This window comes from Peromyscus eremicus, chromosome 9 (genome assembly GCF_949786415.1).
Source record: "Peromyscus eremicus chromosome 9, PerEre_H2_v1, whole genome shotgun sequence".
Classification (NCBI taxonomy): Eukaryota; Metazoa; Chordata; class Mammalia; order Rodentia; family Cricetidae; genus Peromyscus; species Peromyscus eremicus.
In genome coordinates this window covers 106,627,460-106,653,583 of record NC_081425.1, presented here as the reverse complement: position 1 = coordinate 106,653,583, position 26,124 = coordinate 106,627,460, and the positions used below count along the sequence as shown (strand labels likewise).

Below are 26,124 nucleotides of genomic sequence, written 5' to 3'. Positions count from 1 at the left end.
GAGCACTGATATCAATGCTTCAGATTTAAATGAGATAACGTGGAAAAGCTTCTGGCATCCTGTCTGGAGTATTTTGGACTCAATAACTGTCCACTGGTGATTGGCATCTAGCAGAAGCAGATGTGAAATCACTGTCAGCTCCCTAAATAGCAGCACCAAACACCATCCTTCAGACACAATAAGAAAACCTGAAGTAGCAAACAGAGGTTCGTCCTTCCCAACCTTCTAGACCCAGTCATTGACTCTCTGTCCTAGGACCTCTAATGATAGATGCATGTGTTCCCTGAATCCCCCTGAATGGAAGGAGTTGAGCATCATGTGGAGCACAGTTGTCTAAAACTTACAAATAGACTTTGGAACAATGCAAAAAACTCAAAGATGGGTGTCAGGAAGTCTGGGAGGAAAGCAATAGACTCTTCCTTATGTCAGCAGCATGATCTCTGACTGGTCTCCCCAAACGGCTGAGCTTCAACTCTACTGTCCATGAATTGGGAGGGACACTTAGGAGAAAGAATGGAGACGTAGTCTGTGAAAGAGGTGAACCCCTGGGGTAGTAATAATTTATGGAGTAAATCATACTAACTAAGTAAGTCAGTGTGTACATGTATGTAAATACAACAAAATAACTCATCACACATATACACAAATATATCTAGCAAAAAGAAAGAAAAAAATCTTCTAAAATCAGAAACTTGCAAACTAGGGAGAGAGAAACAAACAATAAACAGTAAAGTGGAGCCCCATCCTAAGAACTGAAAGTCCCAGAGAAAAGAGCGAAGCTATAGGACAGGTGAGGCACCATGATCTGTCAGTGGCCCTCTGTCTGGTCTTCCATACACACTGCCATTCTGATTACAGAATGATGGAAATGGAGCACAGCAGCTCAATTCTCCCTTTCCTTCTGCTTTTCCTTGGAATTTCACAGCCCTTGGAGAATGGCTTCACTGTCTATCACTCAGACCCTCACTCTTGGATTAGTAGGACCTTAGACCTGTGTGTGCTCCACCTGCTGAAAGACACTGCAGGGATCTCAAAAGCCTTATCACAGTTCAGTCACGGTCCATTCCTCCCTAGAGCTGGGCCTGTGCTGGACACTACAGAGTGCCTCACTTTCTACACAGAAGCACACTCTTAGGACCACAATTTCAGATCACTTGCCCCCTGCTTGTTCTGAGACAGGGAGCAGAACAAGTCCTGGGATCTAGGAAAGTTTTCATGATGTTATATTGGTCAATGTGCAGAGTCCCAACTAACATGGCTGGGTATACATTATTTAATGCACACATTTCAATGTGGTAGCAGAATGAATAATACCTTAAAATCTTATTCCACATAAACTCCGCCTATTTGATGAATTTTTGCCATTGGATGAGGTAGTGTGGAGCAGCTGGCTTGCTCATTTTAACATAAGCATTCAGCTGGACATTTAAGTTTGTTGTAACCTTTCAAGCAGAGAGGCAAAAACTGCCATCAGTTATTCAAATGGTGTCCTTTTGACCTACCTGCATGCAAGAATCATCTGTGCCATCCATGAGACACAAGAGCTCAGCTAGTTCACTACACACTTCAAGACTCTGTTTCCCCATCTATACAATAGTGATAGTAACAGTGCTTTCTAACACAAACAAGTGAGAATAAAGCATACTGACTCAATATACAAAAATGTTACTGGTTGTTATTACAAATACTGTTATTTTTATGTGTATCCATGTGTTGTACACATGCACTTGTGTATGTATGTTCACATGTGGGGGCACAAATGTGGAGTATATGTGTAAGTTTGTACATGCAAGTAGGACTCAAGATTGATGTTGGGCATCTTCTTCAATCATTTTTTTTTTACCCTCTTTGAAGATGGAACTTTCAGTTGGACCCAGAGGCCAGTATTTTGTGTGAGCGCTGTTGATCTGAACTCTGGTCCTCATGTGTGCATGGCAGTGTCTTAGTGTCTTATCCACTGAGCCATCTCCCAGCCCACTAACACCATTATTCATAAAGCAATACCAGACGGCCCTTTTCCAAACTGCTGAAGAGATAGGTTCATTTAATATTCTTCCAGTCCCTCCAAACAAAACTCAAAACCTTGTACTCATGGTGACTCCTTTAGTTTAATTGGAGAGTCATGCACTGTTCTAAATGGCTCCATGGGTATATTGCTAATTCTTTTTTTAAGAGGAAAACTACTCTAAAATAGAAGCCTTTTATTGACAGACAAAATGCAGTAAAACCCAGCAAAATTCAATTACCCCTTGATTGGGTCAGGTCAACCAAGAAGGGAATGAGGGAATTGTACATTTGAAATCAACAAATTGAATTGGGTGCCTTTTGCGACCTCAGCAATTGCTTCCTTACTTCTTCACAAGATCAGAGGTGGACCTGGCAGCTTCCAGATTCTCAGCGGGCATGCTCTATCTCTAGGGAACAGCTTCTGTCTCTTGTTTAGCTTCTAAATTAATGATGTTTGCTCAGAAAATTATTGCGGCTGCAAAATATATGCTGATGGTAACTTCTCCTCTTCTGCAACAATACACACAGAAATGCAAATTTATATATGCATATATATATATATATATATATATATATATATATATATATATATATATATATGTGTGTGTGTGTGTGTTGCTTAAAGGAACCTGTGCATGCATGTTGGGGTGAGGTATAGATGTGTGTAGTGAGATACAACATTGTTTTGTTTAAACGGCATGACCAAAATCAACTTGAGAAGGAAAAGGTTCATTTCATCCTGCAACTCGGGAAGTCAGGGAAGGAACTTAATTGGGAACCTGGAGGCAGACACTGGAACAAAGAGCATTGGTGGGCATTGCATACTGGCTTGCTCTTCCTGGTTTGCCCAGCCTGCCCCAGGGTGGCACTGCCTCCAGTGGGCTGGGCCCTCCCACACCAATCATTAGTCAAGAAGATGCCCTATAGACTTACCTATAGGCGAGCCTGATGGAACCATTTTCTCAATTGAGGTTCCTTTTTCCAGATGACTCTAGCTTGTGTCAAGTTGATACAAACAACAAGGACAACCATCATGCAACATTCAAAGGCATGCAGGATGAACTATTATGCTCCAACAACTCTGAGCTGACATCCTCCTTCATGAGTTATCTTCACCTCTTCCTTCAAATGAAGTGCTCATTTAGAACCTCACTTTCATTTCCCTGTCTCCTGATTTCACATCAGTAACGGCCAAGGAGCCAAACACTCCACTACATATCATTGGCATTAATAGGCACAATAGAGTTTAAATTTTGGTTTTGTTCCTTTATACAAATGAGCACAGTTAACAATTTAAGTTAACCAGATGAATCAACATTAGAGATAATGTTATTCAACTAGTGATGTAGAAAACAAGGCTAATTTTGTCATCTCTTTCTTCCTGAAGCCTCTGTCCTCTGCTAGAATGCCCCGGGTGCTGTGCTTCAGAAGCAGGAACCTGCTTGATGGAGACACACTAATCTTGAAGCGTATCCTGGCATATCTCCAGATAGTTGCAGCAGGGAGTGTGGGTTTTGCTTACCTTGTATTTTGGTTTTGTTTAACGTGCTGTTTATACTGAGACAATATTGCTAATGTTCAAATTAAAGCCAACATCTATAACATGATTCTCACAGTCCCTGACCATCCTCAGTGGACGTCTCTGGCTGCTTCTAGTTCTCTTTTCACACCATCTATCCCCTTTTCCACCATCTGACAGCTTTCCCTATCCACTCTACACTTCCCCCGTGTACACTGCATTCCCCATCCACACTGCATTCCCCACCCACACTGCATTCCCCACCCACACTGCATTTCCAAAAACACTGCATTCCCCACCCACACTGCATTCCCCACCCACACTACTTCCCTATCCACAGTGCACTCCCCAAACACACTACATTTCCCAAACACACTGCATTCCCCATCCACACTGCATTCCCCAAACACACTGCATTCCCCAAACACACTGCATTCCTCACTCACACTGCATTCCCCAAACACACTGCATTCCCCAAACATACTGCATTCTCCACTCACACTGCATTCCCCACTCACACTGCATTCCCCATCCACACTGCACTCCCCACCCACATTGCATTTCCCCTCCACACTGCATTCCCCACTCACACTGCATTCCCCAAACACACTGCATTCCCCAAACACACTGCATTCCCCATCCACACTGCATTCCCCACTCACACTGCATTCCCCATCCACACTGCATTCCCCAAACACACTACTTCCCTATCTACAGTGCACTCCCCAAACACACTGCATTCCCCACTCACACTGCATTCCCCATCCACACTGCATTCCCCACTCACATTGCATTCCTCAAACACACTGCATTCCCTCAATGTGTTTGGCCCCTGCATATTCAGGGATTAGACACATGCTCATCTCTGTTTTGTAACATTTTTTAAAATTTAATTCACTTACCAAGTGATTCAACAATTTTATTATCTTTATTTTTTTATTTATGTGTTTTACTATATGTATGTTTGTGTAACACATGCATTCCTGGTGCCATTAGAGGCCAGAAGAACCAGTGTGTATGCTAGAATTGGAATTACCAAGAGTTGTGAACTGCCGTACGGGTGCTGTGAATCGAACTTGAATCCTCTGGAAGGGCAGCAAGTGCTGTTAACTACTGAGCCATCTCTCCAGTCCCCCAATTTACTGTTTAAAATGTAGAGTGTGAGCTGGGTGATAGTGGTGCACACCTTTAATCCCAGCACTCGGGAGGCAAGAGGCAGGAGGATCTCTGTGAGTACGAGGCCAACCTGGGCTACAGAGCGAGATCCAGGAAAGGCGCAAAGCTACACAGAGAAACCCTGTCTCGAAAAACAAACAAAAAAAAATGTAGAATGTATTAGTATAATATAAGTATCTTCATAGCTGGATGGTGTGTGTCCATCACAACAACTGATTCTAGAACTGCTTCATTACTCCCCACACAAATCTTAGGATGTTTAACCACCATGCCAAATTCTCCCATCACCAGCTACAGTACAACATCAAGCTGATTTTTAGCTCCATGGATTAGCTTATTCTAAATATTTTGTATAAATAAAAGCATGCAGTATTTGACTTTTTGTGTATGACTTCTTTCATTCAGCAAAAAAAAAATATTTTCAAGGTTTCTCTGTGGAGTAGCAAGTATAAGAACTTTATTACTTTTATTGACAAATAATAGTCCATTCCATACCATGTTTTATCTAACAGTTTATCAGCATTTGAATTGTTTGCATTTTTCCCATTAAAAAAAATACTGCATAAGAAAAAAAAAACACCTTATACTAGTTTCTGTGTGAACACAGTTAGCATTTCTCTTGCTTATGTATTTAGGAGTAGGTTTGTTGGAACCTACAGTAACTCACTGTTCACCAGCTAAAGAACTGCTACAGTTTTCAGAAGTGCCTGTCTAGGCTGCAGTCCCACTAGCCATGAATGAAATAATCAGCTTCCCTACATCTTGTGAGCATTTGCTGTTCTCAGAATCAGGGTAGTCATCTGTGTGGACATAAAGAATGATCTCATTTTCCTTCCTTAGCTTTTGATCTAGACAATTTCTGGTCATTTCTGAAGCTGTTGCTTAAAAATAAACTCCAGCAGGAAACTTCCCTTGACTACCCAATACCCAGGATAGGCCAGGATTTCCCTCAGAAAGTCCACCTTCCTCATTAAGACTGAGCTTCAACCTGAGCAGAATCCATTCCCTCTCCTGTTTCCCATCCCATGCCCAGTGCGCACTCGTTGTGTGAAATAGAGAGTTGCTTGTCAAAAGTATGCTCGATGAATGACAGATTAAAGATAGGGAGGGAAGGTAAACAGTGACTTGAGATCATCTGCTTCAGAATTAATTCATTTTCTCACATTCCCACAGAGCAGGTTACTGAAGGAAATCTGATACAATCAGCAGAAGTAGTGTTCCTGATGCCTGTGTCTTACTACAGCTTAACTGTCTATCTGTTAAGAAAAAAGTTCTTCCACAGTGGACCACATAAACATCTCCCTAGGTTGAGAATCAAATGAAAATAAAAAGAATATGTCTTTAAGAAGTGAGGAACTTAGGGAAACTGGATCCCTCCTTCCAATGCAGCATCGCTTTCAGGGCTTTCAGTGGGCCCGGGAGTGGCCTGCACTGCATGTCACCTCCTTTGAAAAGTCTACTGCCAGTGGACTGTGGGATTCATTCTGAAAGCATTTATCCGAGTTGATATCTTGATTAGTTAACATAAACAAGTTAATATGGATGTTTTTAAAAAGACTCTGGAGTTAGACATGAATTTAAACCCCTGGCCCACCAAAACTAGCTGGGTGTCCTAAGACAGACTATGTGATCCTTCTTAGTCTCCATTTCTTTACCTGCAAGTGGTGAAGGGCAGCATAGAGCCCACATTGTAGAGTTTATTACAGACATTAAGTTAAATGATGTGTTCAAAATAGAATTTAACACGAATGAAACATTTTGTAAAGCTAGCTCTGTTGTTATTAGTATTGTTTCATGATTAGTGTTAATGTATAGACTTGTAAACTGTATGCACAGTTGACACTTTGAAAGATTATTTACATTTTCCTTACTAAGAAAAAGTACTCCCTAAATATGAGTTGGGAATGGCTGTATGAACACTGTTACTTCCACAGGTAATTTCCCAAGTGAAACTTCAGTGACCTTAACAAGCCTCCTTAATGTGAAAGACCCCCTGATGGCAGTCTTCCCTCAGGAGAGACCCTTGCCCAAGGAACACACCGAAACCACGAATCAGATGCAAACAGCAAGAGGCTTTATTCCGGAACACGGGTACCCGGGGCGACACAGTCTCTCAAGAAGCTCAAGGGACTGGCGCGCCCACAGGCTGGAGCAGAGGGTTTTTATAGGGTCGGGCACCGGTACAGAAGCAAGAAGCCTGGTTACAGGGTTTTGATTGGATGATGCAAATGAGGCCAGGTTCAAACCCAGGTCAGCTCGTGGTTTCTCCCCAAGCTCGCCCACGCCTAGCTTCTGTCTAGGGTACAGGGTGTTTTCCCGACCTTTTTCTGACCTTTTAGTTCCTCGCTCTGGGGCCAGGTGGCTAACTGAGCTCCTCAGTACCTCTCAGGCTTTATTCAAAAGCAGCTGAGCTAAGCTATGTTAGGCGGGGAGGCTGGGGGTCTTTCATTCCCCCATTTTCTTATCTCGGGAATGGAATCCTCCATTCATGGGGAAGATTGGTGACGTGACTCGAGTTCCATCTGGTTGAGCCTTTGGTATTGCTGGGTTAATACCAAAGTCTGAACAATAGAGACGCGTTCCCTGATAAATTGGACAAGTCTACTTAGGATACAGGGCCCAAACGTTAGGAGGAGTAATAGAATCAAAAGGGGTCCCAGAAGGGTGGAAATGAGGGTGGTGAGCCAGGGGGACCTTCTGAACCATCCTTTAAACCATCCCTGTTGCTCTTCAAAGAATTTTTGTCTCTGTTCTAATCGTTTTCTCAATTTAGCCATGCTATCTCTTACCACCCCAGTATGATCCGCATAGAAGCAACATTCCTCTTTAAGGGCGGCATACAACCCTCCCTCCTGTAAGAATATGATGTCGAGTCCCCTTCTGTTCTGGAGCACTACTTCAAAGAGGGAGGTCAGGGATTTTTCTAAGGCGCTTACTGATTCCTCTAGGTCCTGAATGTCCTAATTCATGGCCGCTTGGAGCTGTCTGAATTGTTGGGTTTCCATTAGGGCGGTGGTGCCTGTCCCTACCCCGGCTGCTATTCCTCCCATAGTCAGCCCCCCCCCAATATTAGGGCCAGAGTGAGAGACGCCGGCCCTCTCTTATACCGATAGGGTCTCATCTCAAAGTGTGGGTAAATCTCCTCTGGTGTATGGTATACAACTCGATGAGCATATAAAAATCAGAGGTAGCATTGAGGGCTGAGGCTGAAACGCAGGGGGTGAGCCCAGTATTACATGCCCAATAGGAACCATTAGGGCCGGTGACATAACCAGAGACAGCGCTTATAGATAGGGTGCGGCTACACAGGTGTTGGTGGGTGCGGGGGACGCTCCCTAGACATAGTCCTTGTCCTGACACCCCTGAGATTGTAAGCTTATGTTGGGCTGTCCCTAGACATTGGCCCGGAGGGGGACTGTGAGTGTTAAGCCCCTGCTAGCAGACCCAAAAACCGGTCTCCGGCTCCCGGCCGGGGCGGCCTGGCAGTGGCCGGAGTTATACCTAGGCTGGCAATCGAACCGGGTCGAGGGGCAATCTTCGGGGGTGCTGGAACAGGTAAGGAGGGGCGCTTCTGGTCAGAGAGAACCTGATTGGGGCCTATAGGGGCGGAGGCCTCCTCAATCTCAAGCTCGACAGTGAATCCTACGCCCCGATCATATGATCATATCCGGTTTCATACAACCTGAGCCCCCAAGTGCGCCCCCGTTGCCAGTTTCTACCAGCCTTCCCCGGGCCAGTGAAAGTTATGTTTAGGGGGAGTGAGAGCCCGGGCTCGAATCGGCTGACCTCGGTGGACCCAGCTGAGCAAGACCACCCCCCCACCCCCCCCCCCCCGCCTGTAGCCTTCCTGAAACCACTATTGGTCTGGATCAGGTCCCAGCTGGAGCTAGGACTCCAATATGCTGCGCCAGTGGTCTCGCAGCCCTATTGGGCGCAGAAGAAATCTCCTTCCCCCCCCCCCCCGCATTTGAGGGCCCAGCCCCTCCCATCCCCCCGGACAGACATGAAAGTCCGACTGGGCGAATCTACATCTTGCTCGAGGGTGACGGCATCCCGGATCCGGCCAATGCACCCCCCCCCGAGTGGGTGGAGGAGTTTGAGGCATCTGCCAAACCGTTTCCCCAGTTTGTGAGATGACCTTATGTTCCTGCTGGGTCGGTCTCCCCGGCAGCCTTCACATGGGAGGCGTGGATCCATGCAGCAATCGACCTTGAGTGTAGTGGGGGTGGTCAGCAAGACAGTGTAGGGCCCCTTCCACCGTGACTCTAGATTCTTAGTCTGGTGGCGCCGGACCCAAACGGAGTCCCCAATCTGGAAAGGGTGGGGGACCACCAGCTTGTCCAGCTGCTCTCGGTCCTTCTGCACCAGCTGGAGGGCCTGTAGATGTGCCTCTAAAGTGGGGCTGGTGGCAAAAGATGAGATATCAGGATGGAGAAATTTCACGACTGGGGGTGGGGTCCCATATAGAATTTCAAAAGGGGTTAGGCCGTGCGGCCCAGGAATATTCCGGGCTCGGTAAAGAGCCAAGGGAAGTAGGAGCACCCAATCTCTAGTGCCAGTTGCAAGCGTTAATTTGGTTAAAGTCTCCTTAATTGTCCTATTAGCTTGCTCTACCTGTCCTGAACTCTGGGGGCGGTTTCCAATTAACCCCCAATAATTTGGCCACTTTCTGACTTATCAGAGAGACGAAGGCAGGCCCGTTGTTCGACCCCAATATATGAGGCATCCCATACCTGGGGAAGATCTCTTCCAACAGTTTCTTTGTTACCATATTAGCCGCCTCATTCTTGGTTGGAAATGCCCCAATCCATCCTGAAAAGGTGTCCACGAAGACCAGGAGGCACCGGCACCCACAGAGTCCGGGTTTTATTTTTGTAAAGTCTATTTCCCAATGTACACCTGGGCGATGCCCTCGTTGACGAGCCCCTTTGTTTAGATGCATCTTTCCTGCATTGACCTGAGCACAGGCTGGGCAGGTGGAAGATACCTGCTGAAGCACCCGGTCCTGGTTTAATAGCACAGTCCCAGTATTTTCATTGTCCAGTTTTATTCTTGCTCAAATGGGTCAGCGCATGACGGAACCTCAGCATATATTGGGTATGGGAGGTTGGCATGACCACCCGATCCCCTAATATATAGGCTTGCCTCCGTTGTTCCCAGCCCGCCCCCATTTTCTTTGCTAGCTCATGGTCTTCGGGGCTGTATGGCATGGGCTCTCTCCCGGGCGGAGGAGGCTCCGGAGTGTCCTGTATAGCCATTAACTGGCTGCTCCCTGTTGGCTGGGATGCCATTGTCCGGGCGGTCAAATCCGCCAGCCGATTTCCCTTGGCTATTTTGGAGTTGTCTCTTTGGTGCCCCGGGCAGTGGACAATACTGAGCTGGAGCGGGAGAAACAGGGCCTTCAGGAGGTCCAGGATTTCTTTTTTGTTCTTGATCTCCTTACCTGCGGATGTTAGCAGGCCTCTCCGCCGGTAGATTTCATCATGGACATGTGCAGTGGCAAAGGCGTATCTGCTATCTGTATACACGGTGAGTTTCTTACCTTCTGCCATCCGAAGGGCTTGGGTGAGAGCGATCAGTTCCGCCCGCTGGGCCGAAGTCCCAGGCGGGAGGGCCAAGGCCCATATCATTTCGGACTCAGAGGTGACAGCTGCCCCGGCCCTGCGTTCTCAGGTCAGGGCGGGGTGCCAAGTGCCTCGGCCAAAATCTGGAGGCAATCATGCTCCATAGAGGGGCTAGGCAGTGGCAGCAAGGTGGCAGGGTTAAGGGAGACTACGGGTCCGAACGTGACCCGGTCTGAGTCCAGGAGTAAGGCTTGGTAATGTCATTAAAGCCATCTGTCTGGTGGTTGTCGTACCAGGGCCTCCACGGCATGGGAGGCCAGTACAGTCAGGGGCTGACCTAGGGTCAGTTTCCCAGCATCCTTGAGTAAAACTGCAATGGCTGCCACCATGCGGAGGCAGGGGGGCCATCCTGTGGCCACGGGGTATAATTTCTTAGACAAGTATGCTACAGGTCTCTTCCAAGGTCCCAGTTTTTGCACCAGTACCCCTTTAGCAAAACCCGAGTTCTCGTCTACAAACAGTTCAAAGGGCTTGGTAATATCTGGCAGACCCAGAGCCGGGGCCTTAAGTAAAGCCCGTTTGATCCGTTGGAATGCCTCCTGCTGTTTCTCCTAGGCTCAGGGGGGCTCCTGGCCTCGACCCCCCTAGTCCCCCAGACTAAAGAGGTCCATGGTCTTGGGCCTGGGTCGGCGGGGTCCTTGTGGCTTCTTGGGGCATTCTCGGGCCCAGTGTCCCTTCTCCTTGCAGTAAGCACATTGATCTTTATCTAGGGGTGGCCTCCTTCGTTCTCCCGACCTGTCTCCCTCTCTCCGCTGTCTCTGAGATACAACGGCGGCCAGAACTTTCTTTATCTCCCTATGCTGCTTCCTATCCCTTTCCTCTTGTTTCTGCCATCTCTTTTCCTCACGCTCTTCAGGAGTTTCTCTCTTATCAAATACTTTCCCTGCTTCCTTCATTAGGTCTGGTAATCCTAACGCCTGTAAACCCTCCAACCGCTGCAATTTGGCTCTGAAATGATAGGATAATACCTGGAGCCTGACCTGGATCTTCCGGATCACACGGAGTATATCCTTCAATCTTTCTAGAAATGCAGCGGGTGTCTCTTCCTTTCCCTGTATCACATTCCCTTCCTTTCCCTGTATCACATTCCCTTCCTTTCCCTGTATCACATTCCCTTCCTTCTGTATCACATTCCCTTCCTTCTGTATCACATTCGTAGGCCTTCTAGCGGCCGCTCGGAGACCCGCTAAGAGCAACTGGCGATAGAGACGTAGATGCTCCCTACCTTCAGGCGTATTGAAGTCCCAGTTAGGGCGGGTCAAAGGAAAAGCTGCATCGATGATGTTCGGGAGTTGGGTTGGCCTCCCGTCGTCGCCCGGAACCTGCTTCCGGGCCTCCAGGAAAACTCTCTGCTTTTCCTCTACTGTTAAGAGGGTCTGCAGGAGCTGCTGACAGTTGTAAACCTTAGCGTCTGCCAACGGCTGGATCGCGGCCAGCTAATGCGGCCGCCGCCGCCGCCTCCTCCACGGTGGCGGAAGCCGCCCCCGTGGCGCCGGAAGCCGCCCCCGCGGCGGCTGGACGCTGAGCGGGTCCAGCCTGATGGGGAGGGGGCTCCTCTACCAGGAGATCTATGAGAGGGGAGTTAGGGTCCGGGGGGAGGACAGGGGGCCCAGAGACTGGAGGGAGCTGTGGAAGGAAAGGCTTGACCCATGGAAATGGATTTTTGACCAGAGATCTCCAGATGGCGATGTCATAAGGATTAGGGGCCAAAAACCTTGCCCTCCACCTGTGAAAGAAGAGAAAGAGGTTAAAGGATCCCTCTCGCGGCCAGCCAACATTCATCATGACCCATTCGGCCTTGCAGAGGGTGATCCGTTTTTTCTTTTTAGCAATGACACCTTCATTGCTTCCTCGGGCCTTAACATCAGACCAGTGGTCCGTGGTTAGGCTCAGTGGGGTGGTGATGGTCTGCCCCATGGTGATCTCTAGATAAAGAAATGTTAGACAAGTAACGATAAACAAAGAGACAAGACAGACGACAGAAATTTGTGCTGCGCGGCTTCGGCGTAAAACCGAAAACAGAAATACGGGGAAGTGGAGGAACCTCCGTCCCCTACCCGAAATACGGGGAAGCAGAGGAACCTCCGTCCCCTACCCGAAATACGGGGAAGCGGAGGAACCTCCGTCCCCTACCCGAAATACGGGGAAGCGGAGGAACCTCCGTCCCCTACCAGCAGTGACCCGTGGAACGTCTTCCAGGGTTTCGGTGGGCGAAGTCTGAGCTCGTCAGCTCCTTCAGCCCCCACCACCGACTCAGACCTGACCTGAATCAGACCTGACCTGAATTAGGGCGCCCGACGAAAACAGAAGACGAATAGACAGACTGAGACAAGACAGACAGTGGCCGGCCAACTTACCTCCTGACAGTGGGTCGGTGGTCCCGAGGCAGGGGGTCTCTATTCCCGGCCAACGCACCAAATGAAAGACCCCCTGATGGCAGTCTTCCCTCAGGAGAGACCCTTGCCCAAGGAACACACCGAAACCACGAATCAGATGCAAACAGCAAGAGGCTTTATTCCGGAACACGGGTACCCGGGGCGACACAGTCTCTCAAGAAGCTCAAGGGACTGGCGCGCCCACAGGCTGGAGCAGAGGGTTTTTATAGGGTCGGGCACGGGTACAGAAGCAAGAAGCCTGGTTACAGGGTTTTGATTGGATGATGCAAATGAGGCCAGGTTCAAACCCAGGTCAGCTCGTGGTTTCTCCCCAAGCTCGCCCACGCCTAGCTTCTGTCTAGGGTACAGGGTGTTTTTCTGACCTTTTTCTGACCTTTTAGTTCCTCGCTCTGGGGCTAGGTGGCTAACTGAGCTCCTCAGTACCTCTCAGGCTTTATTCAAAAGCAGCTGAGCTAAGCTATGTTAGGCGGGGAGGCTGGGGGTCTTTCAAATGTAGATTTCCAAGTGTCTGCATAGCAGGCATTTCAGAAGAATCTTGGTTCCTTGTACCAAATTACACTTGGTTCAGCTCACATCGTTGCAATATGCATGTAATATGTCTTCCTTGGGCCGGGCGGTGGTGGCGCACGCCTTTAATCCCAGCACTCGGGAGGCAGAGCCAGGCGGATCTCTGTGAGTTCGAGGCCAGCCTGGACTACCAAGTGAGTTCCAGTAAAGGCGCAAAGCTACACAGAGAAACCCTGTCTCGAAAAACCAAAAAAAAAAAAAAAAAAAAAAAAAAAAAAAATGTCTTCCTTGGGTGTCTGAAGACTGGGCAGGAAGTGTTGTTCAAGCATTTTATTTGTCTTCACTGTGAATTCTGCTGTGCTGGATGCTCCCCTGGGGGAGCTCATGATGCAAAGACTCTAAAAGATCCATCAAGTTAGGACCTGACAGAACAGAGACTCTTCATTTATTCGAGTACTGAATGCCTAATAAAAGCCAGTGTTGTAGTACATGGAAAAGAGGAAAAGCCAATCCCACACCATCACAGAGATTGGTAGTCATCACTGAGGAAGCAATGCAGACAGGAATACACAGCAAGCAAGCATGTTATCTAGACAGCTTCACTGATAACAAATACCACAAATGTTATAAAGGAATGTGATAAGATTAAAAATGTCCAAGTAAATGTTGTAATTAAAATTTCAAAGATTAAAAGAGAAGAAGAAATACAATAAAAATGTCAAAAGGAAAGAAACCACTGTGGTGAGTAGTCATCAGGGGGTTCCCCAGGGAGGATGTGGAGCCTGGATGCTGAGGAGGTAAGCAGAGTCAGTGGAAGATAGATAGGAGGATGGAACTCACTGAGGGAAGGGCTAGAGTCATAGCAGGCCGGGACCCAAGGCTGCTGGGCTGTGTTTGGAGAGAAAGGCCAGAATCTCACCAAAAGCTGTGCTCACTTCTGATTTTCTTTCCCTTCTCACCTCTGTGGATGAAATACCTCCTCTGTGATACTGATTTCCACAGGGCTAGCTACAATCTGTAACCTTGTCATTGAGTTCTCTAGTGGATGCTTCCCGGAACTCCCAACCATATCTGACTTGACGTTAGCTGATGTGACAGTGAGCATTTCATCTTCTACAATACGTCATGTCTTCTTGCCTCTGGTGGTTTTAGGTTGCACCAGGTGACCTTTGAAGTGCCCACCTGTGAGGGAAAGGAGCGGCAGAAGCTGGCACTGGTTGGCGACTCCTCATCCTCGGCGGAATTCTTCGTCACCGTGGCTGTCTTCGCCTTTCTCTACTCTCTGGCCGCCACCGTGGTGTACATTTTCTTCCAGAACAAGTACCGCGAAAACAACCGGGGCCCGCTCATTGTAAGTCGTTGTCTTTTTGAAACAACTTCTGTCCCTTTTAACTTCTTTGACTAATGTCTGAAGGGCTTTGGAGTCACCTGTGCCTCTGAGGCTGGTGTGTGACAGGAAATCTTATTTGTTACCATCCACATCTCTTCGACCTACAACAGAAAGCACAGTGCCTACTTGTCCCTGTGCCCTGGCACGGGAATGAAGCACAGGATCTGGTAGAAACCAGTTTGAAAACAAAACAAACAATGGTTAGGAGGCCCAGGAGACACCGAGGAGTGAGACCTGCTGTGGCCTTGGAGGTCCATCACCGTGGATTAGGTGGCCATTATTGATTGGTGCTGTTTTGAAATGCACTGTTTCCATATTGTAAGGTAACCTGAACACCCTCCCCTCTCCACTGTCTCTGTCTCTCTCTGCTCTGTATGCTCCACTCTTCTCCCCACTCTCTACTCTCTTCCTGTCTCTCTGTCTGACTCTCTGTCTCTCTGTCTCTCTGTCTCTCTCTCTCTCTCTCTCTCTCTCTCTCTCTCTCTCTCTCACTCACTCACTCACTCTCACTCTCCACTCTTCTCCCTGCTCTCATCCCTCCCTTCCATCACCCCACTACTGCATTCTATTCTCTTTGACAGTGGTTCAAAGACTCAGATAGGTGTGATCAACACAGCCTTACATGTCTCCAGGAGATACATGGATATAGATAATTTTAAGAAAAATAAATATATCTTACAACCTTTACAGGTACATTTACTTAAAATCTACTTTCCTGAAACAACCTGCATCTAAAAATACCTTACGAACTTCTCCTGTCAGTAACTATGTCGGCTGCCTCTGCCTCCATGACAAAGTGCCCGAGATAACTGACTTACGTAGAGAAAAGGATGCTTTGGGCCTCTGGTTTGGGGGATCACGGCTTGTGATTGGACAGATCCATTATCCTTGTGGTGCCAAATAGCAATGATGAGGAGCTTGTGGTGGAACAAACTGCTCACCTTATGGCCAGAAAACAAAAGAGTAAGAGTCTCAGGATCCCACAATCTCCTTCACAGATGTATTCCCCCAGGACTAAAGACTTCTCATAAGGCCCCATCTCCCTAGTATTCCGTTATCTCCTCAAACCACCACTGTGGGAACTAATTATTTAATGCACAGACTTTGGGGGAACATTGAGTAACCAAGTAATAGCAATTATGTACTCCCAATTCATACAATAAAGCAGGCTTTCTTGCCATTCCAAAGCTTATCACACAGCATCTTTACAAGATACGATTCACTGGAAGCAGTGGAAAGTGACTGTCTTACATATTGTCTGTAGTGTGAATCCTAACTACTTTTAATGATAGAAACCTAGAACCAGATATCCAGGTAAATGCTGAAAGATCAGAGAGACAAAGGAGCCAGCTCCAGTCACTTCTTAATCCTCAGGCTGAGAGGGGCTGAGCTCCTGTCTCCTTCCTCCTTATATTCCTCTATCCACCCAGCCATATCACTTCCTGTCTCTACCTCCCTAGTGTTTGGATCAAAGGCATGAGATCCCAAGTGTTGGGAATAAAGGTGTGTGCCACCACTGTGTGGCCTCTATGGTTAACTAGTAGCTAGCTCTGCACTCTGATCTCTAGACAAGCTTTATTTGTTGGAGCACAAACAAAATATCACATTTCCCCTTCTTTGTCTAAAATAAAAAAAAAGGTTATAAGTAATGTAAGAAAAACTATATACAATAAGTACAATATCTATATATACACCAACAATGTCTAGTCCATAAACGTTTGACAAATTCAGAAAAATACTCCATTATCTATCCTATTTTGGTGAGTCCAAAACATTGTACCTAATTCACATTTTGTTCTAACTTGCATCACCAAAATTATCTTTTTATGTCTCTCAACCTTACACACTGTACATTTCTTTAGAGAATTTCTTTTCTGAATCTGGTAACAAGGAAAACTATAACTATAAAGTCTTCAATGCCATTAGAGACCCAAGAAGAAAATAACTAAGCAGGAAGTGCAAGCAAGAGACTTCCAAAAAATGTGAGAAATGACAGAAACAGCTGGCTGCCTTGATAGTCACCTAAGGTTCCTTTACAACACTGGGGCATCCATCTTCAACCTACAGGCCTAGAATCTCTGACAGACTTATCTGTGAAGCAGAATTTTCTGAAGGGCTGTCCTACCTTGTCTTGGCAAAGTTTGGCAGTCCTTTTTTTTGTGTCCTGATTGTTGCATTTGAAAAGCATACTGTTAGCAGTTGAGGCAAGGGCAGTTTCTTGCCCAGTGGCTAACTTTTGCCACAAAGAAAGCAAACTGCATATGGAATTTCTTCAGTGCCCATCATCTTCTCTGGAGTAGATTGGTGCTGTCAAGAGCAGACATGTCTCATTGTCATTAAAAAAAAACCTATGTTATTAAAACATCTTTAATGCCATATTCAGATTTCTAAAGTGTTTGAAGATCATCTGTCTACCTAAAATATATCTGTTTGACCTTGAAAACATACCTAACATGACTATAAGTTTAATTGTAATAAGCAAGTAACTACTAACCTGCATTTATTAATTAGACTGTAATAATAACATTCAAGGACTAGCAATTTTCATTGCATTGTTAAATGAGGTGTTTAGGCACATTACCATGAACAATATTAGAATTGCATGTACAGTGTGTTCTAATAAAAATAATTTCAACTTTGTATACAAAGATCCATATCAATGTAATATATTTAAAACAAGTAGTTGCTTTTTGAAAGTAGATTCTATAATCTACTCTTTTATCCTATCATATCTATATCCCCATTTTTCTTTTTTCTAAACAAGAACCCCAATCTAATCTCCTTTGTTCAGCTATTTTTAACCATTACCAATAAAAACTTGTAACAAACCACCCTAAAAAGTGGCAAATATCCATAACTCACTAGATGACTATGAACCACTCACCCCACCTCTTAGGAATGTGGACGTCATGTTCTTAAAATTACTTCCTGCTGTCTGGGGATGACAACATCTTTAGAGGATCCTGAAAAGATAAATTTGAGTTAATTGTCAAGTCCTAGGAGAGGTAGCTGTATCATTTGTTGTCCAGTCTCTGTGTAATCAGTCTCTGTATAATGGGAAAGTGCAGGGCTTATCTCAAGTCCTGGCTAGAGTAAATGTGAGGGTGGATCATCTCAGCTAGCCACTTTCCTGGGAAGTTTGTAGTCCAAAGCCAATTTTAGGTGATGTTTGCCAGCTTAGTAGTGTTATCATAGTCCATGTGGAATTATCATGGTGGGGCCACATCATTTTTTTTTTTGAGATTTCAAAGATAGCTATTAGGTGTTTTCATGGTTCATTGAAGAAAACTTAAACATTTTAAATATTATGTGCAGAAGATCTCACAGAGGTTAAAGGACCAATATTTGTTATGTATATCCAGAGTACAAAAACTTAATTCCTAGTTAACTGATAGAAACTCAAACCTGAAATCATACAGGAAGCTAGATGAAGCCTTTTTCTAGAATTTGTTAGTGCTCTATATGATCATGACAAAAAGTTTAACATATATATATATATATATATATATATATATATTATAAATTTTGAGATAATATTCATACCTTATGAAAAAGTTTTAGGGAATCAAAATAAAAGCAAAAGATTATGAGATTAGTAGCAATAGAATAGTCCCTAGTTTTGGTTTTTCTTCTGTCCCATATCAGGTGGCTCTTCTGATATGAGACAGAGATTTTGGATTCTACTTTAACAGGTGTGCTTAGGTTTAGAGAAGGAGAGAGACACACTCCAACTCTAAAGCCAGCTTTAATTTTCAACTGAACTGGCACTACAAAAAAATTGCTCTATGTGTCTGTAGAGAACAGCAGAAACAAATATTTAGGAAGATTGATGAAATTTTATCCTATTGGAGATATATCAATGGACCAACTTACTCTTTTTCTTGGACATTTCTTTTGAATGATTTATCCTTTTTCTTCAGATGTCTCATTTGTCCAGTGTTCTTCAGACCCTTATCTCTTTGCCTTCATTCTCCTGAAAGACAAAAACAAAACCCTGCCCCAACCCTAACTTTTGGGAGGTTCCCTTTTGGCAAATTATATCTGATCAAATGAAAAGCATTTGTTAGTCTTATAAGTTAGTTTAGATTGAGTGGTCATGCTGGTTGATGAACTATCACCTTTTCTAATTAAGAGGTCTCTCTTGTTCAAATCAAACTTTTATCAATTTTGATGATATCCACCAAAGCTTTTCTTTGCCTGAGGAAACAAAAGCAAAACCTCATTACTAACATAACACATATCCTGTTTTCCATCCTGAGGTCAACACTTTTCTAAAATATACAGGTTGATTTAATTCTATTGCTTTTTTCTATTATCCATTGTCTCTCCATAACTGTCATTCCTTTCTCATTAGCATTTAGAAAATTCAAAGTTAATAAAGCATTACGAAATCTATTTCTGGGGTTTTTATCACCACTTTCTGTTTATTTAACATACTCTTTAGAGTTCAACTAAATCTTCCTATAACTGCTTGACCTACAGGATTGTGTGGTATACCTGTAATATGCTTTATATTGTAATACACAAAAAAAACCTGTTGCATTTTGCTAGAAACATATGCTGGAGCATTGTCAATCTTAATTTGCACATGTATACCCATGATGACCATAAATTCTAAGAGGTGTGTAATTACAGAATCAGCCTTTTCAGGACTCAAAGCAGTCATTCATTGAAATCCTGAATACATATCTATGGTGTGGTGAACATATGTTAATTTTCCAAATTCTACAAAATAAAATACATCTGTCTGCCAGATTTCATTCCTTTGAGTACCCTTTGGGTTACTTCCTGGAGGCAGTAGAATTTGGTTGAACAAAGAACAAGTAGAAAATGATCTTGATATGGTGATTTTTTTATGAAACTCTGAGGCCTCCAGCATCTTTCTTTTCTTTCTTTCTTTCTTTTTTTTTTTTTTTTTGAGACAGAGTTTCTCTGTGTAGTTTTTTTGGTGCCTGTCCTGGATCTCGCTCTGTAGACCGGGATGGCCTCAAACTCACAGAGATCCACCTGGCTCTGCCTCCCGAGTGGTGGGATTAAAGGCATGTGCCACTGCCATGCAGCATCCAGCATCTTTGTTATCAATAGTTGGTCAGTTTCATCATTATACTGTGCTAGAGGGCCTGGCAGACCCACATGGGATTAGATGTGAATTATATATAAGGGATGATTCCTATTCTTGATTATTTCTTGTAACTTAATAAATAATAAAGTTGATTCTGAGTCATCAGGAATAAATTCAGGAGTTTCAGTGAGTAAAACATACTGAGAGTCAGTAACTATGTTAAGAGGCTCTGTAAAATCCATTAATACCATCAGAATAGCATATAATTTGGACTTTTGGACAGAATCATAAGGGCTTTGAGCCACTTTACTTAAATTTTCTTATTTATAACCTGCCTTTCCTGATTGGTTGGATTCAGTTTAAAATCTAGAGGCTCCAGAAATTGGTGTTCCCCATACAATGTAAGGAAGAATCTAGTGAGTTCTCTTTATAAATTTAATTCTCTTGCTTTTGGGATATTTGCTGTTAATCTTTCAAAAAAATCTACTGAAAGCTCTTTTCCAAGGTTCATTTTCTGCCCATAATTTGTCAATTTCATCATTAGTAAAAGGCCCTACAATTTCTGCTTGGTCTATTCCTGCTAATTGACAAAGTGTCAATTTTCCTTTTAGAATCAACTCAGAGACCTTTTCCACATAAATTTTTTAATTTTTTACTCTGTTTATGTGGTTAAAAGATCCATTCTAAGATAATATCTTCCTTCTGCATTAATATTCCTGAAGGAGAACGTGTAGAGGGTAAAATAACCAGAGTGCAATCAAGCTCTGTATCCAAATGATCTACATGAACATCCTGTAATTTCTTTTCTACCAAAGCCAATTCTCTTTCAATTTCAGCTAATAATTCTTTTGGACTATTTATTTCCTTGTCACCATTGTTTTGAACAAATTTCTCAGTTCATTAATTTTTACCCCAGTAGTGGGCTTTACCCCAATCGATTGGAAATGTCTCCTAGCAATCTTTGAAAGTAGTAGTCTGCAATCAGTCTCTCCTAATTTGCACCTTTTGGGGTCTAATTTTTTTGTAGACCTGTTTTATATCCTAAATAATTAATAGAATCTCCTCTTTGTATTTTTTCAGTAGCAATTTGTAATCCCCAACAAGGCAGAACTTACTTTACTTCTTCAAACATTCTTTCTAAAGTATCTACATTTGAATCAGCTAGTAATATGTAGTCAATGAAGTGGTAAACTATAGACTGAGGAAATTGCTTATGTATCGTTTCCAACATCTGCCATACAAACTATTGGCTCAGGGTGGGGCTATTTAACATTCCCTGTGAGAGAACCTTCCATTGATATCTCTTAACATGCTGAAAATTATAAATAGGCACTATGAAGGCAAGTTTTCCTCTGTCTTTTTCTTGTAAAGATACAGTAAAGAAACAGTCTTTTAAATCAATGACTATTACGAGGCTATCCTTTAGGTAACAGAGAAAGCAAAGGAATTCCAGACTGTAGAGAGCCCATTGGCTGAACCACCTTATTAATAGTGCTTAGATCTGTTACCATTCTCTGTTTTCCATATTTCTTTTTAATAACAAATACAGGAGAATTCCAAGGGCTGGTTTATTCTTAAATATGCTGAGCATTTAACTGCTCCTGTACCAGCTGTTCTAAGATTTGTAATTTCTCCAATGTTAAAGGTCATTCCTCAACCCATACAGGTTTTTCTGTCAACTATTTTAAAGGTAGGGCTATTGGTGTCTTTGAAAGATCAGCAGCTGTTGTACCCTGTTCTTATACTACATAAATGGTCAGTGGCTGTTCTTTATAATATCTTCTAATATTTAATAGTGTTTCCCATTTTTTAATGTGGAGAAAAAAACCTCTCAGTTTTAACTAATTCCTCCCTTTAAGAATCCCCAATTGTCTCATCAAATCTGCCAATGATGATGATTCTGATGATGGTGAAGTGTGGGGCTGCCTGCTCTGTGTAGAACAGTAGAAGCCTGAGCAGGTTTTCAAGGCAGCTACCTAGTGTGGTAGCAGCCTGAGGAAGGGGTTGAAGAAGATCCCACAACCCACGTGGAGAGAAAAAGCCAAAGAGCCAGCTGTCTGTATGTGGGAATGTGCAAAAGTGGCAAACTCTTGCAGTTTTTGGAGCCAAATGCCAATGGAGTTTGCTGCAGACAGGCTGCAACAGAAAAATCCCAACTCGCTCAGAGGCTGGAGGAAAAGAAAGGAAAATCTTAGCCAGCATGGTAGTGACTCTGTTGCATATGCCAGTAGCTTCAAAGCCACAGACAAGCAGCTTTTTCATGAATTTGTCTCCTGAAAGTTGGATGCTAGATGTAGTATAAATCTTAATTGGTCTTAATACTAAAAACCTGGAGCTAGATATAGCAGTAAATGCTGAAAGATCAGAGAGACAAAGGAGCAATCCAAAGCCACCTCTTACCTTGCCAACTCCTCAGGCTGAGGGGGGCTAAGCTCCTGTCTCCTCCTGCTTTGTGTTCCTCTCCCTGCCCAGCCATATCACTTCTTATCTCCACCTCCCTCATTCTGGGATTAAAGACGTGTGCCTCCCAAGTACTGGGATCAAAGGCATGAGATCCTAAGTGCTGGGATCAAAAGTATGTGCCACCATTGCCTGGTCTTGATGGTTAACTAGTGGCTAGCTGTGCACTCTGATTTCCAGGCAAGCTTTATTTGTTAGAGCATAAACAAAATATCACCACAATTGTCAATGCTGAGAGCAGTGAATTGTCTAATGCGTTGGGGGACATTCTTCAGATATGAGGTGACATACAATTTTTTGCTCACAATAAAATCCATATTTATAACCTTCTTGTCAATTGATAGATCATTAACAAAAACATTTTTGATGATAGATTGCTATGTGATTTGAGGTCTATAAGTCAGAAACAAGAAGTTAGCAGCAGTAGTACAGCAAACTCCATTTCTTCTCACCTGCTCACCTGCAAGCACCTTTCTCAGCAGTTTATAATACACCCAAAGGTGTTGGAAGCTAATTGAAGAAAATAATAACCCATCCATCCAAGAGACATAAATGTGCAACACAACTTAGCTTTTTAGATCAATAATTACTTGTTAACTATGTAGGACATTTTGTTGTTTTAGACAACTGTGCATTAATAATAATTCTCTGATTACCTAAGTCCAATGAAATTTATAATGCCAAAGCCTTAGGGTCAAGGCAATTAAAAGTAATTTAAAATTTGTATATACACTTTTGTTGCAAAGAAATATAATATGGTAATCAATAAAGTGCTTTCAAGAGTATTATAGTAAGCTATAATCCTTTGAGAAAATAAAAATATAAGTTCAAAAAAATAAATAATAAATTTACCAACTAATTAAAGAATTTGTTTATTGTCTTTTAATGAATCACAAAAAAAATCAAATAATCAAATATTAATTATATCATTACAAATTGACACAGTACCACTATACTTTCAAATGCCCATTCTGAGAATATGCCAGAAATTATATTCTTTTAACTAGTTTTCACAAGTAGGAATAGGTTTTTAGAAATTCTTTTAGTGAGCTTACAAATCTCTTATCTGATCTATATATTATGGAGAGCTGAACAAACTGTGAAGATCAGCTACAAGAATGTCTGCTTTTAGGACACTGTGGTTAGTTAGAAGGAAGAGTTCAAGCTTAGAACTGCTGCACTTTAATATATTAACTTCTGGAGGAAGAAGTAATAAAGCAGAACTCATGTCTTTGGGCAAGTATCTTTTTTTCTCATCTCAAAATGAAACCAAAATCACTTCACTTCTGTGAAAGAGTGCCAAGGAAATGCTAGCATGCTTCCATTGTTTCCTTAGATAAAGAAGGCACTTGCAGAATTCTAAAGGCCAAGGCAATACCCTCCATCCAGTGGGAAGAAGTCTGTACAGCTAGCTTGCACATAAAATGGGAAAAGATCTCACAACATTCCCCCTTTGTTTAAATAAAAAGGGAAGGTTTTAACTTTAACACAGTACAATTATAAACAATAAGAGCATTATTAGTTAAGAATTACCAGGTAAGTGCCCAGTCTACTTGTATTTGGAAAATTTAGAGAAAATATTCTATTATCTATCCCATCTTGGTGAGTCAAAAGTTTTGTACCTAACTTACTTTTTATCATAACTTGTATTACCAACCCCAAATTATCTTTTTAGACCTCAAAACATTTTCTCAGATAAACAACTTAAGCTTGTATGTCTCATAACCTTATATACTTTCCACCTATTTTGTGAGTTTCTTTTTTGAATTTTGTAACAAGGAAAAGTGTATTTATAACTATCTAGTCTTTAGCCCCATCAAAGACCTGAGAAGGATATAATACTACCTCAGCAAACAGAAAGTACAGAGCAAGCAATTTCCAAAACTATAGAAATGACAAAGACATCTGGCTGCCTGGACAGTCACCCAAGGTTCCTCTGCAATGCTAGAGCATCCACCTTCTGACTATAGGCTTAGAATATCTAACAGACTTTTTTTGGAAACAGAAACTTTGAAGGCCTGTCCTACCTTGGTAAAGTTCAGCAGTTGCCTTCTTTTGTGTCTTGCTGATACAATTTGGATAGCATACTGCCAGCAGTCTAGGCAAAGGCAGTTTCTTGCCCAAATGACTAGCTTTGCCACAGAGAAAGTAAACTCCATATGGAAGTTCTTCAATGCCTATCATCCTTTTTTGAAGTAAATTGGTGCTGCCAGGAGCAGACTTGTTTCACTGTCATTAAAAGCCTTATCTTATTAAAACATTTTAATGTCATATTCTGTAGGTCTTTGAAGGTCTTTTAGACCATCTGTCTATTTAAAATATATCTCTGACCTTGAAAACATACCTAACATGGCCACAAATTTGATTGTTAGATGACTAACTACCAATCTGTATTTTTTTAATTATCCTAGATAGTTTGTAACTTTCAAGGACTAGAAATTCACATTACATCATTAAATGAGCTGCATAGGTGCAATATCTTAAACAAAGTAGAAACATATATATATATATATATATATATATAGTATAATAAAAATAACCTTAAATTTGTATCAATATACTAAAATACATACCATGTAAAATATTTGAGATTAATAGTTGGTTTTTAGTCTAAAGAAGATTCAATAATCTACGTCTTTATCCTACCATTCCTCTATTCCCCCCTTTTTCTTTTCAGAAAGAGATCTTTGAATCTGACCTCTCTTGTTTAGTTTCCTTCCTTACCATGACCAGTAACAATTTGCAACCAACACTTCTAAATGATGACAAATATCCACAAGCCACTGAATGACCAAGAACCACCCAGGTAGCTCTTGGGAAAGTGGGCATCATGTTCCTAAAATTACTTCCTGTTGTTCAGGGGCAACTGCATCTTTAGAGGACCCTGAGAAAATTGAGATAATAGTCAAGTCCTTGGAAAACTAGCTGTAACATTTGTTATCCAGTCTCTATGTAATAGAAAAGTGTAGGGCTTATCTGAAGTTCTAGCTAGAGTAGTCTATGAGGCTGGACCCTCTTAGCTAACAGCTTTGAAATTGTCCTGAGCAGTTTGTAGTCTAAAACTGATCTTTGGGTAGTGTTTGATAGCTTAATGGTGTTACCACAATCCATGTGGAATTGTCACTGTGGGGCCCCATCATCTTTTTGGAGGCTTCAAAGGTCACTGATAGGGATCATTATGGTTCACTGTAGGAAACTTAAATATTTTAAATGTCATATGCAACAGATCTTGGAGAAGTTAAAGGACCATGATTTGTTAAATACAACCAGGGTACACAAACTTAGTTCCTAGTTACCTGCTTCAGACTCAAGCCTGAAATCATGTAAACTAGATTAAGCCTATTTCTAGAATTAGTTAGTGCTCTGTATGACCATTAATATTATGACAGGAATATATATATGTATATATTATAAATTTTGAGATATATTTATAGCTTAAGAAAGGTTTTAAAAAACCAAAATAAAACCAAAGGTTTATGAGATTCATAGCAGTAGAATAGTCCCTTAATTTTGATTTTTCTTCTGCCCCATGTCAGGTGGCTCTTCTGACATGAGACAGTATTTGGATTTTCCTTTAACAAGCATGCTTGGGTTTAGAGAAGGAGAAAGCCATGGTTCAATTCCAAAGCTAGCTTTAATTTTTAATTGAATTGGGACTACAAAAGACCATTTTACTTATGTGTCTGTAGAGAACAACAGAAACAAACTTTTGCGAAGGTTCATGAAATTTTGTCCTGTTGGATGTGTGCTATGCCATTAGGTCAATTTATTTTGGGGGTCATTTTTTCTTGATGATGTTTTTTTTCTTCTTTAAATGTTTCATTTGTCTCTGGATTTTTTTTTTAGTTGGATGATTTTATTTTCTTAGAAAGACAAAAACAAGACCCTGCCCTAATCCTAACTTTGAGGATTTGGTGGGGGGGCAGGTTATATCTTTGTTAAGACAAAATGTTTTTTGGCAACAGAAAAAAATATTATCTTTT

The 26,124-nt window shown here is 42.7% G+C and overlaps 1 protein-coding gene across 1 annotated transcript in view; it reads left to right on the top strand.

The window, feature by feature from the left end:
* Positions 1–26,124, top strand: part of Synpr (synaptoporin) — a 352,659-nt gene that overhangs the window by 270,493 nt on the left and 56,042 nt on the right. The window contains exon 4 of the mRNA XM_059274572.1: positions 14,382–14,580. Coding sequence (XP_059130555.1) covers positions 14,382–14,580 — 199 coding nt within the window. The remainder of the gene's footprint in view (positions 1–14,381; positions 14,581–26,124) is intronic.